General features: G+C 27.1%; 8 protein-coding genes across 15 annotated transcripts in view; 7 read left to right on the top strand and 1 right to left on the bottom strand.

The window, feature by feature from the left end:
• LOC109595351 (calbindin-32) overlaps positions 1-16581 on the bottom strand; it is a 94856-nt gene that overhangs the window by 43509 nt on the left and 34766 nt on the right. The window contains exon 4 of one of the 4 annotated variants that reach the window (XM_020010700.2): positions 231-308. The exons of the other annotated variants lie outside the window; for them this stretch is intronic. The gene's annotated coding sequence lies outside the window, so the exon portion shown is untranslated. The remainder of the gene's footprint in view (positions 1-230; positions 309-16581) is intronic. 4 annotated transcript variants of the gene reach the window in all.
• On the top strand, positions 710-10772 carry LOC109595454 (B2 protein-like). 3 transcript variants are annotated; one of them, XM_020010902.2, is made up of 2 exons: positions 710-818; positions 877-1273. In XM_020010902.2, the coding sequence occupies exons 1-2, from the start codon at positions 771-773 to the stop codon at positions 1234-1236; spliced, it is 408 nt and encodes a 135-aa protein (XP_019866461.2). In that variant the 5' UTR covers positions 710-770; the 3' UTR covers positions 1237-1273. The 3 variants fall into 3 exon arrangements, with proteins under 3 accessions (XP_019866461.2, XP_049826333.1, XP_019866368.1); XM_049970376.1 differs by lacking the exon at positions 877-1273 and adding an exon at positions 10382-10772 and having other exon boundaries at positions 756-818; XM_020010809.2 differs by lacking the exons at positions 710-818; positions 877-1273 and adding exons at positions 10255-10323; positions 10382-10772.
• Positions 3744-4244, top strand: LOC109595425 (B2 protein-like). The gene is made up of 2 exons (XM_020010776.2): positions 3744-3802; positions 3862-4244. Exons 1-2 carry the CDS (start codon positions 3755-3757, stop codon positions 4219-4221), a joined length of 408 nt encoding a protein of 135 aa, XP_019866335.1. The 5' UTR covers positions 3744-3754; the 3' UTR covers positions 4222-4244.
• On the top strand, positions 5331-5859 carry LOC109595415 (B2 protein-like). The gene is made up of 2 exons (XM_049970371.1): positions 5331-5408; positions 5467-5859. Exons 1-2 carry the CDS (start codon positions 5361-5363, stop codon positions 5824-5826), a joined length of 408 nt encoding a protein of 135 aa, XP_049826328.1. The 5' UTR covers positions 5331-5360; the 3' UTR covers positions 5827-5859.
• LOC109595437 (B2 protein-like) lies at positions 6845-8992 on the top strand. 3 transcript variants are annotated; one of them, XM_049970373.1, is made up of 3 exons: positions 6845-6940; positions 6999-7160; positions 8761-8992. In XM_049970373.1, exons 1-3 carry the CDS (start codon positions 6893-6895, stop codon positions 8956-8958), a joined length of 408 nt encoding a protein of 135 aa, XP_049826330.1. In that variant the 5' UTR covers positions 6845-6892; the 3' UTR covers positions 8959-8992. The 3 variants fall into 3 exon arrangements, with proteins under 3 accessions (XP_049826330.1, XP_049826329.1, XP_019866344.1); XM_049970372.1 differs by lacking the exon at positions 6999-7160 and having other exon boundaries at positions 6854-6940; positions 8599-8992; XM_020010785.2 differs by lacking the exons at positions 6845-6940; positions 6999-7160 and adding an exon at positions 8473-8535 and having other exon boundaries at positions 8599-8992.
• Positions 11849-12365, top strand: LOC109595486 (B2 protein-like). Its single transcript, XM_020010839.2, has 2 exons — positions 11849-11927; positions 11985-12365. The coding sequence occupies exons 1-2, from the start codon at positions 11880-11882 to the stop codon at positions 12342-12344; spliced, it is 408 nt and encodes a 135-aa protein (XP_019866398.1). The 5' UTR covers positions 11849-11879; the 3' UTR covers positions 12345-12365.
• Positions 13700-14205, top strand: LOC109595463 (B2 protein-like). The gene is made up of 2 exons (XM_020010820.1): positions 13700-13762; positions 13821-14205. The coding sequence occupies exons 1-2, from the start codon at positions 13715-13717 to the stop codon at positions 14178-14180; spliced, it is 408 nt and encodes a 135-aa protein (XP_019866379.1). The 5' UTR covers positions 13700-13714; the 3' UTR covers positions 14181-14205.
• Positions 15534-16045, top strand: LOC126266440 (B2 protein-like). Its single transcript, XM_049970377.1, has 2 exons — positions 15534-15595; positions 15654-16045. The coding sequence occupies exons 1-2, from the start codon at positions 15548-15550 to the stop codon at positions 16011-16013; spliced, it is 408 nt and encodes a 135-aa protein (XP_049826334.1). The 5' UTR covers positions 15534-15547; the 3' UTR covers positions 16014-16045.

The following is a 16581-nucleotide window of genomic DNA, read 5'->3' as shown; positions in this document are numbered from 1 at the left end:
GGGGCACCTCTTCTAAAACAAGTAAAATGCGAAAGTTGGATGTAGAGAAATTCTCAATTTTGATCTTATGTTGACTTTGTTCTTAGCCGTACAATCAATAAATCGATTTAATCTTTGCACGGTAAAAACAGTGGGCGAGCCACACAGAGATGGAGAATTTTTTTGTTGTCTCAGTAGTTTTCCATTGAGTTCAAGAGGATTCAATGAAGGTGCTGCATGGATCTACTTACGTTCTAAGACCACACAACGGTCAAGGTCAATACTCTTCAATACACTTCTTTTTGGACTTGATCCGCGGAAGTCTGTAACTAAAACGGAATTTGTTCAAACTGTTTGTCAATTCTCAAAGTATATCTATTCAATTTTGAACGAAATCTGATAACATTCGCTTGCTTGAAAAGACATTTATTTAATAGAAAAGTCCTTTGAAGTATCATCATTAAATACAAATAATTTATATAAAAAGTTTCTGATCATAGTTAATTAATCTAAATACACACTTACGTGATTTTAATTAATATAATTAATTAATTATAAATTTTAAAACATTGCACATCACATTGTTATACCTACATATTAAATCAAGGCTATTCTTACAAGCGCAGCAGTAGATATAAACTCATTACAGATATTGAACTTTGAGCCCATCCCATTCTTTTTTTTTTGTGACTATTTGGTCTTGAGAAGCTCTTACTTCAGAATATATAAATGCGCAGGATTAAGATATTCTCTACATTGCATCAGTACCAGATAAACCCAACAATACTAACATGAAATTTTTCATTGCCTTCGTCGCGTTGGCCGTAATTGGCGCAAAGGTAAGTTATAATTTTTTATTAGGTGAATAAAATTGTAAAATATATTTCCATGTTTAAGGCCGCTTCATTAACAGAAGAACAAAAACAGAAACTAATTGGCTACCACAAGGAATGCCAGGCTCAATCTGGAGTCGAGAATTTAACCATCGAAGATGCCAAAGCTGGTAAATATAGAGACGATCCAAAAGCCAAGAGCCATTTGCTTTGTGTCTCTAAAAAAGTTGGTCTCCAAAATGAAGCCGGAGAGATTCAGAAGGATGTGATCATCGAGAAACTCACTAAACTCCTTGGTAACGGTGAATTGGCCCAATCCTTGGTAGAAAAGTGTGCCATCCCACAGGGTACTCCTGAAGACACTGCTTACTTTGTCGCGAAATGTTACCACGAAAATACTCCTGATCACATTAAGGTAGTTTAAATTATAAAAAAAAAATAATAAATTTAGGTGTAATTTATATATTGTGTTTTATTAAATACTTGTATCAACTAAAAGAAATCATAAAAAATTTGGAAGAGAGCTTTATTTAAATTAAAAAAATAGATAGTTAATAATACTGAGTAAATTATAAATGGTAGAGAACATGGAACTAAACAATAAACAAGATTTTCACACTAAAAACATGAAGGAAAATAGTATCAGATTATATTGGCACAATTTTCTTTAAATGAACTAAAAGCTTTGCGTAATGGACAACTTGACAACGTGAATTTAAAAATGTATACATTTTGTTTTATTTTAGAAAAAAATGTCAGCACTTCTACACCTTTTTATATTAAACTCAGAATTTTCTCTATTTTCAAACTAATTAACATTTTTAAATTTTAATTTTTAAATTAGTATGACCTAAATAGTTTCATGGACAACCCATGGGATCTCGTTTATATTCAACCAGATTACTTTGTCGATAAAAATCAGTGAATAATAATAATAAATCATTTAACTTCAGATTGATATCAAACAAGGGTAAATAATAAATCTCAGTTACCAAAGCTTATTCTTGAAAACTAATTCATTATTTTAATAATAATTACCAAATATGGTTCAAGTATTAAAATAAAAATTAATTATTTGTGTTAAATTATATATTAATTATAAATAAATATGTATATTAAGCCTCAATGCCAACCGGAGGTTATTATTTAAATTTAACATCAGTAGTAGTCTCAATGGAATATGAACTTTGGGTTTTACCTATTTTATATTTTTAAATAATGTAATCTTGGGGAATGTCCACATTTCACCATATTTATATAAAGTTTAGACTAACATGACCAAAACAACATATCCAAAGCTCCGTAAGCTAACAGACTTCAACATGCAATTCCTAGTTGTATTCGTTGTTTTGGCAGTAAGCATGATATTCATTTTATATGATAAGTTAATTCAAATGTTTTAGGGGGCTTCTTTATCTGGAGAGCGTCAAGTTTAATCTGGAATCGATAATATTTCCACTGAACATGCCAAGGCTGGGGAGTACAGAAATAATCCAAAATCTGAACACCCCTTACTCTGTGCTTGTGTGAAATTTATCTGCAAAAATAAAGTTGGAGGAGTAGATAAGGTTACGGTCACTAGTAAAGTGACTAACCTTTTCAGAAAAAAACATTTTTTATATATATATATATTTGTCAAATCAATCCTCAATACACACCCTAATCAAACCTTATATGAAAATTAAATTTCAATTATTCAGAAATAATAATTTAAAATATTATAAATTAATATGAAATTTGTTGTTTTGTCTTATTGGTTACATTGTATTAACTTAAACATTGTTTTAATATATATATTAATGTATTTTAATATAATAAAGTATATTATTATATGTTATATTGTTTAGAAAATAATAAGTAGATGACGTTGTTTTGACTGTTACATGTCTGGATAAATATATAAGACATATAATGTACCTATTTTTTACTAAATGAAATGATTGTTTCTTTATAAACAGTTGCTAGCATTATTACATATTTTTAATTTTGATGAATGAAGTATCAACGATTTACCTATGCGTCAAATACTGTCAATAATAATATAATGAAGAATTTCATACCGAAGTCAGTTAGTGTTTTTAGTTTAGGTCACATTGTTTCGGAACTACTGGTTTAAGGTCAATAAATAGCGAAATCAAGATATGCCTAAGAACAAACTCTTATAAAAATAGAAAGGGTGAAGCCAAAGTTATTATATTTTTCAGAGAATACTAATAAAATTTAAATAATAACCTCCAGTTATTATGACACACCGTTGAAATTTTTATATAAATATGTATAACAGAAGTTGACAATATTTTAAGATATTCTACAAAAATATCATCTTCAATAATATTTTACTGTAAGATAAAAATAGTAAGATTTTAAAAATTCAATAAATACAAACATTTAGATATACTATAAATGTAGACAAGATGAAAGTAAAGTATAATAAGCAAGTACTTGAGAAAATGATGAAAATATTTTTATTAATTTTGCCATAAATCTCAGAATACAGAATAAATAAACTAATGAAAATATTAATCGAATTAATTTTTTCACAAATAATGATGGTAATGTGTCAAAAAACAAATAAACTATGCATATGAATTAGCTAAATTTTATTCTTTTTACATAAATATTTATATTTCTAATATTTTTTTAAAAAAGTATTTGTTTACATGTACTTATAATTCGTTTAATATATTGCAGCCATAATTTAAATATAAAATTATATTAACTCTATTTGAACTACTATTACTGCTATGGTATTGTAAAGAATCAAGGTTATTCTTTTGGAACAAAACGTAAACAGTTGTTCTTCTAAATATGAACTTTGATCTCCTCGCAAGTTTTTATAACCGTTCCTTCTTCGGTCTTCATCTCGAGTTGACTATATATAAACTCCTGAGGACAGCACCGAGGTAGTCTATTCAAGGCACAGTAAACCAACACATCTCAATATGAAATTTTTCATTGCCTTTGTTGCTTTGGCCGTAATTGGCGCAAAGGTAAGTTATATATTTTTATTAAGTTTATAAAATTATAAAATTCTATTTCCTCCTTTAAGGCTGCTTCATTAACCGAAGAACAAAAACAAAAGCTCATTAGCTACCATAAGGAATGCCAGGCTCAATCTGGAGTCGAGAATTTAACCATTGAAGATGCTAAAGCTGGTAACTACAGAGACGATCCAAAAGCCAAGAGCCATTTGCTTTGTGTCTCCAAGAAAGTTGGTTTGCAAAACGAAGCTGGAGAGATCCAAAAGGACGTGATCACCGAAAAACTCACTAAACTTCTTGGCAACGGTGAATTGGCCCAATCCTTGGTTGAAAAGTGCGCCATCCCACAGGCTACTCCTGAAGACACTGCTTACTCTGTCTTGAAATGTTACCATGAAAATACTCCTGATCACATTAGCTTAGTTTAAATTATTCAATAAACACATTTTATATAAATTAGAGTTTTGTTTTAATTATTCGACGTGACTATTTAGATTAATGGAAGATATTGATAAAAAAGTATTATTAAACTAGACATAAAAAACAAAACGAGTGGATATTTATGTGAACTTAGAAGTTCCAAAATTCTTTAATCGATTTGAAGCAAAGATTATGATTCTATAAAAAAAATATTGTTAATAATATTATTTCTGTAAATATTTCACCACATATATACATATATACAAAGATATTTAAGATAATATTTTCAGAAATTAAAAAAAATATTTTTTTAATATTTCATAATTAAAAGAAATGTTCCTTATGATATTTTAAAATAATTCTTACTTCGAATCGAATTTTCCTATTATTATTACTTTTACTATTTTGATTGTAGAAATTTAAGAATCGTAAGAAGTTTAAGAATAAAATATTACATTTTCTATAACTTCCAAGGCAGTCAAAGTAAAATTATTTGAGAATGAAAAAATGTATTAGTAACAATTTAAAAAAAATGAGTACATTCAGTGAGATTAGGCTTACTAAAAACATATACATATAAACAAAATTTCATAAACAGATATAATAATAATAAAATTATAGTAAAATTTAATATAACATGTTGTACATAATTTATTTTTGCTCACCAAGTAGACCTTATGTTAAATAAAAATTTCAAAAATAATAAAATTTTTCTAATGGTGTCTTAACATATTAGTTTTATTTGTTTAGAGCTCGTGAAAATATTGAAAATGTTATGTGATAGACTGGTATCGTCAGGAAACCATCAATAATTAATCTAATTTCTTTAATTTTCACAGTGTGAAACTGTACTTCTCGAGAGAGAAATACAACATTTATTAAGATATCTCTCTTTTAAGTAACATACCATGTAAAAAATTATATTTATTAGTTGCATATGAATAGTATTAGACTAATACTATTAGTATGATATTGTAAAGAATCAAGGTTATTCTTTGGAATTAAATATGGACTCTGAACTTCTCCCATTCAAGTTTTTTTTTATAAGCGTTTGTTTTTGAGATCTTCTTGATTTGGCTATAAATAAGCTGCCGAATAATAGTAATGCATAGTGCAATCAAAACACTGCAAACCGACACATCTCAATATGAAATTCTTCATTGCTTTCGTTGCTTTGGCTGTAATTGGCGCAAAGGTAAGTTATATACTTCTATTAGGTGTTTAAAATTATAAAATGTGTTTCCATGTTTAAGGCTGCTTCATTATCTGAAGAACAAAAACAGAAACTCATTGGCTACCATAAGGAATGCCAGGCTCAATCCGGAGTCGAGAATTTGACTATCGAAGATGCTAAAGCTGGAAAATACAGAGACGATCCAAAAGCCAAGGAACATTTGCTCTGTGTTTCTAAGAAAGTTGGTTTGCAAAACGAAGCCGGAGAGCTCCAAAAGGATGTGATCACCGAAAAACTCTCTAAATTGCTTGGCAACGCTGAATTGGCCCAATCCTTGGTCGCAAAGTGCGCCGTCGCACAGGCTACACCTCAAGACACTGCTTACTCTGTATTGAAATGTTACCACGAAAATACTCCTGATCATATTAGTTTAGTTTAAATTATTTAATAAACCCATTTTATTTAAATAACAGTTTTGTTTTAATTATTCAATGTCGCCATTTATATTAATGAAAGTCTTTGATAACAAAATTTATACGAATTTCAAAGTTCCAAAATGATTTAATCGATTTGAAGCAAAGACTATGAATCCTTAAAAACATATTGTTTATTTTGAGAAATTTAGAAACATATTTTTTTAATCATTCATAATTAAAAAAAAAACGTACCTTCTGATATTTTAAATAGTTCTTACTTCTCATCGAATTCTCCTATTAGTATTATTATTAAGTAAGAAATTTAGGAAAAAAATATTACATTTTCCATAAATCCCAAGGCAATCTAAGTAATCGTAAAAAAATTAGGAAGAAAATATCCCAAGGCATTCTAAGTAAAATTATTTGAGAATGAAAAAATGTATTAGTAATAATTTTATAAAAAAATAGAATGCATTCAGTGAGATTAAGCCTTACCTAAAATACATACGTATATACAAAATTTCTTAAATAAATATAATAATAAATTTATAGCAAAATTTAAAATTACATATAGGATATAATTTATTTTTCCTCGCCAAGTAGGTCATGTGTTAAATAAAAATTTCAAAAATAACAAACATTTTAAAGAGTGACTTAACATATTAGTTTTATTAGTTTAGAGCTCGTGAAAATATTGAAAAAGTTATATGATATAGTGATATTAGGAAACCACCAATGATTAATATAATTTCTTTAATTTTTATACTTAGAGTTTGACACTTTACATCTCGGGTGAGAAATGCAACATTTATTTATTTTAGGTGTCACAGCTTTAAATGGGACATACTATGTATAAAAGTATATTTATTAATTGCATATAAATAGTATTAGACTAATACTATTAGTATGGTTTTGTAAAGTATCAAGGTTAGTTATTCTTTGGAACTAAATATGGACTTTGATCTTCTCCCATTTAAGTTTTTTCATTAGCGTTTGTTTTTGATATATTCTTGATTTGACTATAAATAAGCTGCCGAAGAATAGTAACTCACAGTATAATCAAAACACTGCAAATCGACGCATCTCAATATGAAATTCTTCATTGCTTTCGTTGCTTTGGCTGTAATTGGCGCAAAGGTAAGATATATATTTCTATTAGGTATATAAAATTATAAAATGTATTTCCATATTTAAGGCTGCTTCATTATCTGAAGAACAAAAACAGAAACTCATTGGCTACCACAAGGAATGCCAAGCTCAATCCGGAGTCGAGAATTTAACCATCGAAGATGCTAAAGCTGGAAAATACAGAGACGATCCAAAAGCTAAGGAACATTTGCTCTGTGTTTCTAAGAAGGTTGGTCTGCAAAACGAAGCCGGAGAGCTCCAAAAGGATGTGATCACAGAAAAACTCTCTAAATTGCTTGGCAACGCTGAATTGGCCCAATCCTTGGTCGCAAAATGCGCTGTCGCACAGGCTACACCTCAAGACACTGCTTACTCTGTATTGAAATGTTACCACGAAAACACTCCTGATCACATTAGCTTAGTTTAAATTATTTATTAAATATATTTATTTATACAACTAACAGCTTAGTATTATTTTCTGGGTCCATTTAATTAAGTGTACGAAAGATTTAAAACTATTGAAAAAATATTTCTTATAACAGAACTAAAACATTAATAATCAAACTCAATAAAAATATCTTATCACACTATTCTTAAATAAAATTTTCTTGAAATGTTACCACAAAAATACTTCTTATCATATTAGCTTAGTTTAAATTATTTAATAAACACATTTTATTTAAATCACCGTTTTGTTTTAATTATTCAATATCGCCATTTATATTAATGAAAGTTATTGATAAAAAATATTTTTAACTGGGCATAAAAAACAAGTAGATATTTATACGAATTTCAAAGTTCCAAAATGATTTAATCGATTTGGAGCAAAGACTAGGAATCCTTAAAAAAATATTGTTTATAATTATATTTTTTATACATTCCAAGGCATTTTAAATAAAATTATTTAAGAATGCAAAAATGTATTAGTAATAATTTTATAAAAAAATTGAGAGCAATCAGTGAGATTAGGCCTTACCTAAAATACATATTATACACATATACAAAATTTCATAAATATATATAATAATAACAAGTATATAGCAATATTTATAATAACATATAGGATATAATTTATTTTTACTCATTAAGTAGACCATATTTAAATAAAAATTTCAAAAATAACAAACATTTTAAAGGGCGACTTAACATATTAGCTTTATTAGTTTAGAGCTCGTAAAAATATTGAAAAAATTATATGATGTGGCGATATCGTTAGGAACCCATTAATGATTAATATAACTTAATTTAGTTTGAAACTCTACTTCTTGGGGGAGGAATGCAATATTTATTGAGGTGTCGCTCTTTTAATTAGGACATAAGATGTATAAAAGTATATTTATTAGTTGCGTATGAATAGTATTAGACTAATACTATTAGTATGGAATTGTAAGGTATCAAGGTTATTCTTTGGAACTAAATATGGACTTTGATCTTCTCCCATTTAAGTTTTTTTTTATAGGCGTTTTTTTATATCTTCTTGATTTGACTATAAATATACTGCCGAAGAATAGTAACGCACAGTATAATCAAAACACTGCAAACCGACACATCTCAATATGAAATTCGTCATTGCTTTCGTTGCTTTGGCCATAATTGGCGCAAAGGTAAGATATATTATATATTTCTATTAGGTATATAAAATTATAAAATGTATTTCCATGTTTAAGGCTGCTTCATTATCTGAAGAACAAAAACAGAAACTCATTGGCTACCACAAGGAATGCCAAGCTCAATCCGGAGTCGAGAATTTGACCATCGAAGATGCTAAAGCTGGAAAATACAGAGACGATCCAAAAGCTAAGGAACATTTGCTCTGTGTTTCTAAGAAGGTTGGTCTGCAAAACGAAGCCGGAGAGCTCCAAAAGGATGTGATCACCGAAAAACTCACTAAATTGCTTGGCAACGCTGAATTGGCCCAATCCTTGGTCGCAAAATGCGCCGTCGCACAGGCTACACCTCAAGACACTGCTTACTCTGTATTGAAATGTTACCACGAAAATACTCCTGATCACATTAGCTTAGTTTAAATTATTTATTAAATATATTTATTTAAACAACTAACAGTTTTGTATTATTCTCTGGGTCCATTTAATTAAGTGTACGAAAGACTTAAAACTATTGAAGAAAATATTTCTTAAAACAGAACTAAAACATTTATAATCAAATTCAATAAAAATATCAGAATGAATCACACTATTCTTATTAGAGATTTGCATAACATTGGATATTGTTCAGTAATATTCATTAAATATTACATATTAAAATGTTCCAATAATATGCATGAAATGATAGTACTATTAGTAGTAATAATGTTAATCGTATATTATAAAGGATGAGTGTTATTATTTGGAGCAAACATAAGTAGATTTTATAAATATGAACGTTGATTTCTTTCTATTTAAATTTTGATATCCATTTGTTTTTGGAACTCTCCCCTAGAACATTAATGAAGTCTTTTCAAGAGAGAGTAAACCAACACATCTCAGTATGAATAAAATTTTAGATTAGTCTTTAGTTTAGTATATGGAAAAAAATCCACATTTTTTATATAAACATTAATTTTAAATTATTTGCTGGGCGAAATTATTTAAAATAACGTTATATTTATATGTAAAATGCAAATAAATATTCATTAAGGACTTAAAAATAAATAATTTTTCTTTCTATATAAATTAATAAAAAAATGTTAAGCACTCTGGTGCAATTTTATTATGTATATTCATAAAAGTGGACAGCTACGATATCTGAAGTGCTGAATTCAATATTATGGAAAGTTTTAGAATATTCTAAGAAATATCATATACTATAACATTCCTATAAATATGTATATATAACTAAAGATTGAAAAATATATAATAATGTAATATTTGAAGAGGTTAAGGTTACAAATTTCATAAATTTGAAAAACTAATTTTTAATTATATCATATATAAATATTTATATTATTGTAGACTAAACTTATACATTTGAATTTTAATACAATAAATAATAATAACATGTAATGTATGAAAGAAATGGTGAACCAATAAACTGTATCAAATTAATAAAAAATATTTTTGCACATATTATAGTAACAAAAATAAATAAATAACTAAATATAAATAATGAACAATAAATACTATTATATCATATGAAATTTATTAGTGTGGTATTGTAAAGAATTAAGGTTATTGTTTAGAAAAAATATAAACCGTAAGTTGTATTTCTAAATACGAACTTTGATCCCCTCCCATTCAAGTTTTTAGAACCGTTTGTTCTTGGGATCTCGGATGGACTATATATAAGCTCCTGAAGAACAGTACCGTATATTGTGTTCAAGACACAGTAAATCGACACATCTCAATATGAAATTCTTCATTGCTTTTGTTGCTTTGGCCGTAATTGGCGCAAAGGTATGTTGTATATTTTAATTAGGTGTATAAAATTATAAAATATATTTCCGTTTTTAAGGCTGCTTCATTAACCGAAGAACAAAAACAAAAACTCATTGGCTATCACAAGGAATGCCAGGCTCAATCTGGAGTCGAGAATTTAACCATCGAAGATGCTAAAGCTGGTAAATACAGAGACGATCCAAAAGCCAAGAGTCACTTGCTTTGTGTCTCTAAGAAAGTTGGTCTCCAAAATGAAGCCGGAGAGATTCAGAAGGATGTGATTATCGAAAAACTCACTAAACTCTTGGGTAACGGTGAATTGGCCCAATCCTTGGTAGAAAAGTGCGCCATCCCACAGGCTACTCCTGAAGACACTGCTTACTCTGTCTTGAGATGTTACCACGAAAATACTCCTGATCATATTAGCTTAGTTTAAATTATTTAATAAATATATTTTATATAAATAATAGTTTTGTATTATTTTCTGGACGTGATTAGAAAAGCCTATAAAACCATTGAAAAAAATAAATATATTTTTGTATTGTTCTAAAACAGAATTGATTTTTTAAAAATAAATATTAATAAAAAATTAATATGAAACTTAATATATGCATTGCATTGGAAAGTTTTTGGCGGTGATAAAGGATATTTTAAAAAATATGATGTTCGGTAATATTCCCTTATATATGTATAATTCATTATAAATTAAAAAGTTTCAAAAATATTGATACCTACGAGACTAATACTGTTGGTATTAATATATTATAAATAATTAAAGATTTTCTTTGGAAGAAAAATAAGCAGGAAAGTGTTCTTTTTAGATATAAACTTGGATATCTTTGTATTTAAATTTTTATAATCACTTGTTTTTGGGATTAATTGGATTCAATAAAAAACACCATATACTCTCCAACTTTTAGAAAAACAATTGTTTTTTTCTGCAATAGTCCATGAAACTTTGTTATGACACTCCGATACAATTTATTATGCATACGTATAAGTATGACCATTTGTAGGATGTTTGAAATATCATAATTTTCAAGTAGGTTTTATGCAAACTCAATATGCATGTACCACAACATATTGAAAAGTAACAAAAAATTAATAACTTCAAAAATTTAAAATACTAATTTTCAAACATGTTATATTTGAATAATCATACTGAGCGCAGATTCAAATTCTAAACATATTTTGTACATTTGACGAAACTGAATAAAATATAATAATGAGTTCAATAATTAAGTTTACAGATGTTATAGTTACAATTTAATATAAAATATATTTATGCAAATACATATAGAAGATGTCATAAATAATGAATACAGTACTTATTTTCTACAAAATGTATTAGTATAGTACCATACTATTAGTGTAGTACTGTAAATAATTAATGTTAACCTTTAAAAAAAATATAAACATATAAGTTGTATTTCTAATTATGAATTTTAATCCCCTCCCACTCCAGTTTTTATAACCGTTTGCTCTTGGGATCATTTCGATTTGACTATATATAAGCTCCTAAAGAACAGTAACGTATAGTGTATTCAAGGCACAGTAAACCAACACATCTCACAATGAAATTCTTCATTACCTTTGTTGCTTTGGCCGTAATTGGCGCAAAGGTAAGTTATATATTTTTATTAGAGGTTAAAATTGTAAAATATATTTCCATGTTTAAGGCCGCTTCATTATCCGAAGAACAAAAACAAAAACTAATTTCTTACCACAAGGAATGCCAGGCTCAATCTGGAGTCGAAAATTTAACCATCGAAGATGCTAAAGCTGGAAAATACAGAGACGATCCAAAAGCCAAGGAACATTTGCTCTGTGTTTCTAAGAAAGTTGGTTTGCAAAACGAAGCCGGAGAGCTTCAAAATGATGTGATTACCGAAAAACTCACTAAATTGCTTGGCAACGCTGAATTGGCCCAATCCTTGGTTGCAAAGTGCGCCACTGCACAGGCAACACCTCAAGACACAGCTTACTCTGTCTTGAAATGTTACCACGAAAATACTCCTGATCATATTAGTTTAGTTTAAATTATTTATTAAATATATATTTTTATATAATTAACAGTTTTGTATTATTTTTTGGGCCTGAATAATTAAATTTGCGAAAGAAAAAAATAGAACAAAAAATTTTATAATAAAATTGAATAAAAAATCGTTAGGCAATTTAGAACAGTCTAAAATATCGTGTTCAATAATATTTCTTTAAATATTTCAATATATATATATATATATATATATATATATATATATATAAAGTTAAACAATATTATCATATGTAAAAGAAAAATAAAATAAGGATTATTTCGAATTTAATGATCACCTCGATTTGCTCTACAAAAGCTCCCGAAGAACAATAATGTATAGTCTGTTTAAAAAGACAATAAGCACGAATAAACAACAAAACAAAATTTTGATTATATTATCTTAGTTTAAATTACAAAATAAATTTATAATTTTTGTTTATATCAGTATTGTATTATTTACTAAATGATAATGACAATTTAAATTAGTGAGTAGTATATTGATAAAAAAAAACATTATTTAAGGACTTTAAAAAATGAAATATTTTTTTTCTGTAAAAATCAATAAAAGTTAGAGTAATTTTATTATTTGTGACTATGCATAAAAGTGGACATTTGTACGAACTTCAAAATCTAAAATGCTAAGGCGATTTCAAGAAAGGTTTTGGAATATTCTAAAAAAATATCATGTATGTTAAAATTCCTATAAATATGTATGTATGACTAAAGATATAAAACAAAATTATTAATATTTGAAGAGGTTAAGGTTATTAATTTCAAATCTTAAAAAAATAGTTAATATAATATATCATAATTAAACAATCATACCACAGTAGTTTAAAATAATATAAATATTTTATAGATTTGATTTTCATTAAAATAAATAAAATATATTAATGAATTATAATGGATCTGTGGAATGATGAATTAATAATAATAATAATAATAATAGTAATTAGTCATAATAATGTTAATTTTAGTATAAATTTTTTTCTTAAATTTTACCTTAAAGGAAGGCAGGTAGGTTTGCAGAGCACTTATTGTTAAATTAACAAAAATACTATTACTATTATAATCATAATTTAAAATTAATAAAATATATAACTAAATATAAATAGTGAATAATGAATACAAATACTCATTTTATATAAAATGTATTAGACTAATTTATTAATGTGGTATCATAAAAAAATAGAGTTATTCTTCGAAAAAAATATAAACATTAAGTTGTATTTCTAAATATGAACGTTGATCCCCTCCCATTCAAGTTTTTATAACAGTTTGTTCTTGATATCATCTAGATTTGACTATATATAAGCTCCTGAAGAACTATATCGTATAGTGTATTCAAGACACAGTGAACCGACACATCTCAATATGAAATTCTTCATTGCTTTCGTTGCTTTGGCCGTAATTGGCGCAAAGGTGAGTTATATATTTTTATTAGCTGTATAAAATTATGAAATATATTTCTATTTTTAAGGCTGCTTCATTAACCGAAGAACAAAAACAAAAACTCATTGGCTACCACAAGGAATGCCAGGCTCAATCTGGAGTCGAGAATTTAACCATCGAAGATGCTAAAGCTGGTAAATACAGAGACGATCCAAAAGCCAAGAGTCACTTGCTTTGTGTCTCTAAGAAAGTTGGTCTCCAAAATGAAGCCGGAGAGATTCAGAAGGATGTGATCATCGAAAAACTCACTAAACTTCTTGGTAACGGAGAATTGGCCCAATCCTTGGTAGAAAAGTGCGCCATCCCACAGGCTACTCCTGAAGACACTGCTTACTCTGTCTTAAAATGTTACCATGAAAATACCCCTGATCATATTAGCTTAGTTTAAATTATTTAATAAATACATTTTATATAAATAACAGTTTTGTATTATTTTCTAGGCGTGATTATTTAAATTTAAAAAAATAGATATATTTTTTAAACTCTTGTACTAAAATAGAACTCATTTTTAAAAATAAATATAAATAAAAAATTGAAACATATAACGTAAGCATAACATATGCACAGCATTGGATTTTAATGGAGTTCTTGGCAATGATGAAGAACATTTAAAAAAGTGTTATATTTGGTAATATCCCCTTATGTATGTATAATTCATCATAAATTAAAAAGTTTAAAAAATATTGATACGTACTAAACTAATACTGTTAGTACTATTATATTGTAAATAATTATAGTTTTTCTTAGGAAGAAACATAAGTTTTGTTAGATACTTTAATATCTTCGTATTTAAATTTTTTAATCATTTGTTTTTGGGATTGATGGTAAAAAACCTAAGATCAATAACATATACTCTCCAACTGACAAAATAATATTCTTTAAGAACTCTTGGAAAGGCAATTATTTTTTTCTGTAAAAGTCAGTGAAACCTTTTTATAACACTCCGATGCAATTTATTATGCATATGTATAAGTATGATCATTTGTAGGATCTCCGAAATTTCATAATGTTTAAGTCGGTTTTAAGCAAACTTTAAGAAAACTCTAACGATAATACACCTACAAAAATGCATGTACCACCACAGATTAAGAAGTATCAAAAATTATTAACTTAAAAAATTCAAAATATTAATTTTCAAACCTGTTACATTTGAATAATCATACTGAACGCAGATTCAAATTCTAAACAAATTTTATACATTTGACATTCATTAAAATTTAATAAAATATAATAATGAGTTATAAATGATAATAAAACTGGTGAACTAATAATAGTAAGCCATTTTACTGTGTTGTTTTTTATTGAAGCATAAAAATAAATAAATTTATAAAATAAATTAATATAATTTTAAATGTTTGATTTTCATTAAACGAAGAATGTAGTAGCATTTTGTTTGTATGAATTAGTATTAACATAACAAAAATTATTTTTATATATGTTATGATTACAATTTAATATAAAATATATTTATACAAATACATATAATGTATGTTATAAATAATGAATACATATTTTCTATAAAATGTATTAATATGGTACTATACTATTAATGTAGTACTGTAAAAAATCAAGGTTAATCTTTGGAAAAAAATATAAACATATAAGTTGTATTTCTAAGTATGAACTTTGATCCTCTCCCATTCGAGTTTTTATTACCGTTTGTTCTTGGGATCATTTCGATTTGACTATATATAAGCTCCTGAAGAATTGTATCGTATAGTGTATTCAAGACACAGTCAACCAACACATCTCAATATGAAATTCTTCATTGCTTTCGTTGCTTTGGCCGTAATTGGCGCAAATGTAAGTTATATATTTTTATTAGGTGTATAAAATTATAAAATATATTTCCGTTTTTAAGGCTGCTTCATTAACCGAAGAACAAAAACAAAAACTAATTGGCTACCACAAGGAATGCCAGGCTCAATCTGGAGTCGAGAATTTAACCATCGAAGATGCTAAAGCTGGTAAATACAGAGACGATCCAAAAGCCAAGAGTCATTTGCTTTGTGTCTCTAAGAAAGTTGGTCTCCAAAATGAAGCCGGAGAGATTCAGAAGGATGTGATCATCGAAAAACTCACTAAACTTCTTGGCAACGGTGAATTGGCCCAATCCTTGGTAGAAAAGTGCGCCATCCCACAGGCTACTCCTGAAGACACTGCTTACTCTGTCTTGAGATGTTACCACGAAAATACTCCTGATCATATTAGCTTAGTTTAAATTATTTATTAAATATATATTTTTAAATAATTAACAGTTTTGTATTATTTTCTGAGTTTGATTAATTATATTTTCGAAAAATTTAAAACTATCGAAACAAATATTTTTGAAACCACTAAAACAGAATCGAAACTTTTATAATCAAATTCAATAAACAAGTGTCATTACATTATTTTTATTAGACACATGCATAATATTGAATTTTATTGTTTTTTTTTTGGCGATGATTTAGGACAGTTTAAACCATATATTGTTCAGTAATATTCATTAAATATTGTATGGAGATTTTACTATATATTAATAAAAGTTTTCAGGGTCTGGTTAATTAAATTTACAAATGGAAAAAATAGAACTGAAAATTTTATAGTAAAATTCAATAAAAAATTGTTAGATTTTCTGGCAGTGATTTAGGACAGTCTATAAAATATCGTATTGAATACTATGCTCTTAAATATTTCGATATAAATATAAAAAAGCTAATTTAATATTATAAAGAATCAAAGTTATTTATTTTAATAATTTTAATAATAATAATAGTAGTTCGTTCATCTTTTAAATATTAACTTTA

This window comes from Aethina tumida, chromosome 1 (assembly GCF_024364675.1).
Source record: "Aethina tumida isolate Nest 87 chromosome 1, icAetTumi1.1, whole genome shotgun sequence".
NCBI classification, from domain to species: Eukaryota; Metazoa; Arthropoda; class Insecta; order Coleoptera; family Nitidulidae; genus Aethina; species Aethina tumida.
Note: the sequence above shows the minus strand (reverse complement) of the source record. Positions and strands in the feature narration are given on the sequence as shown.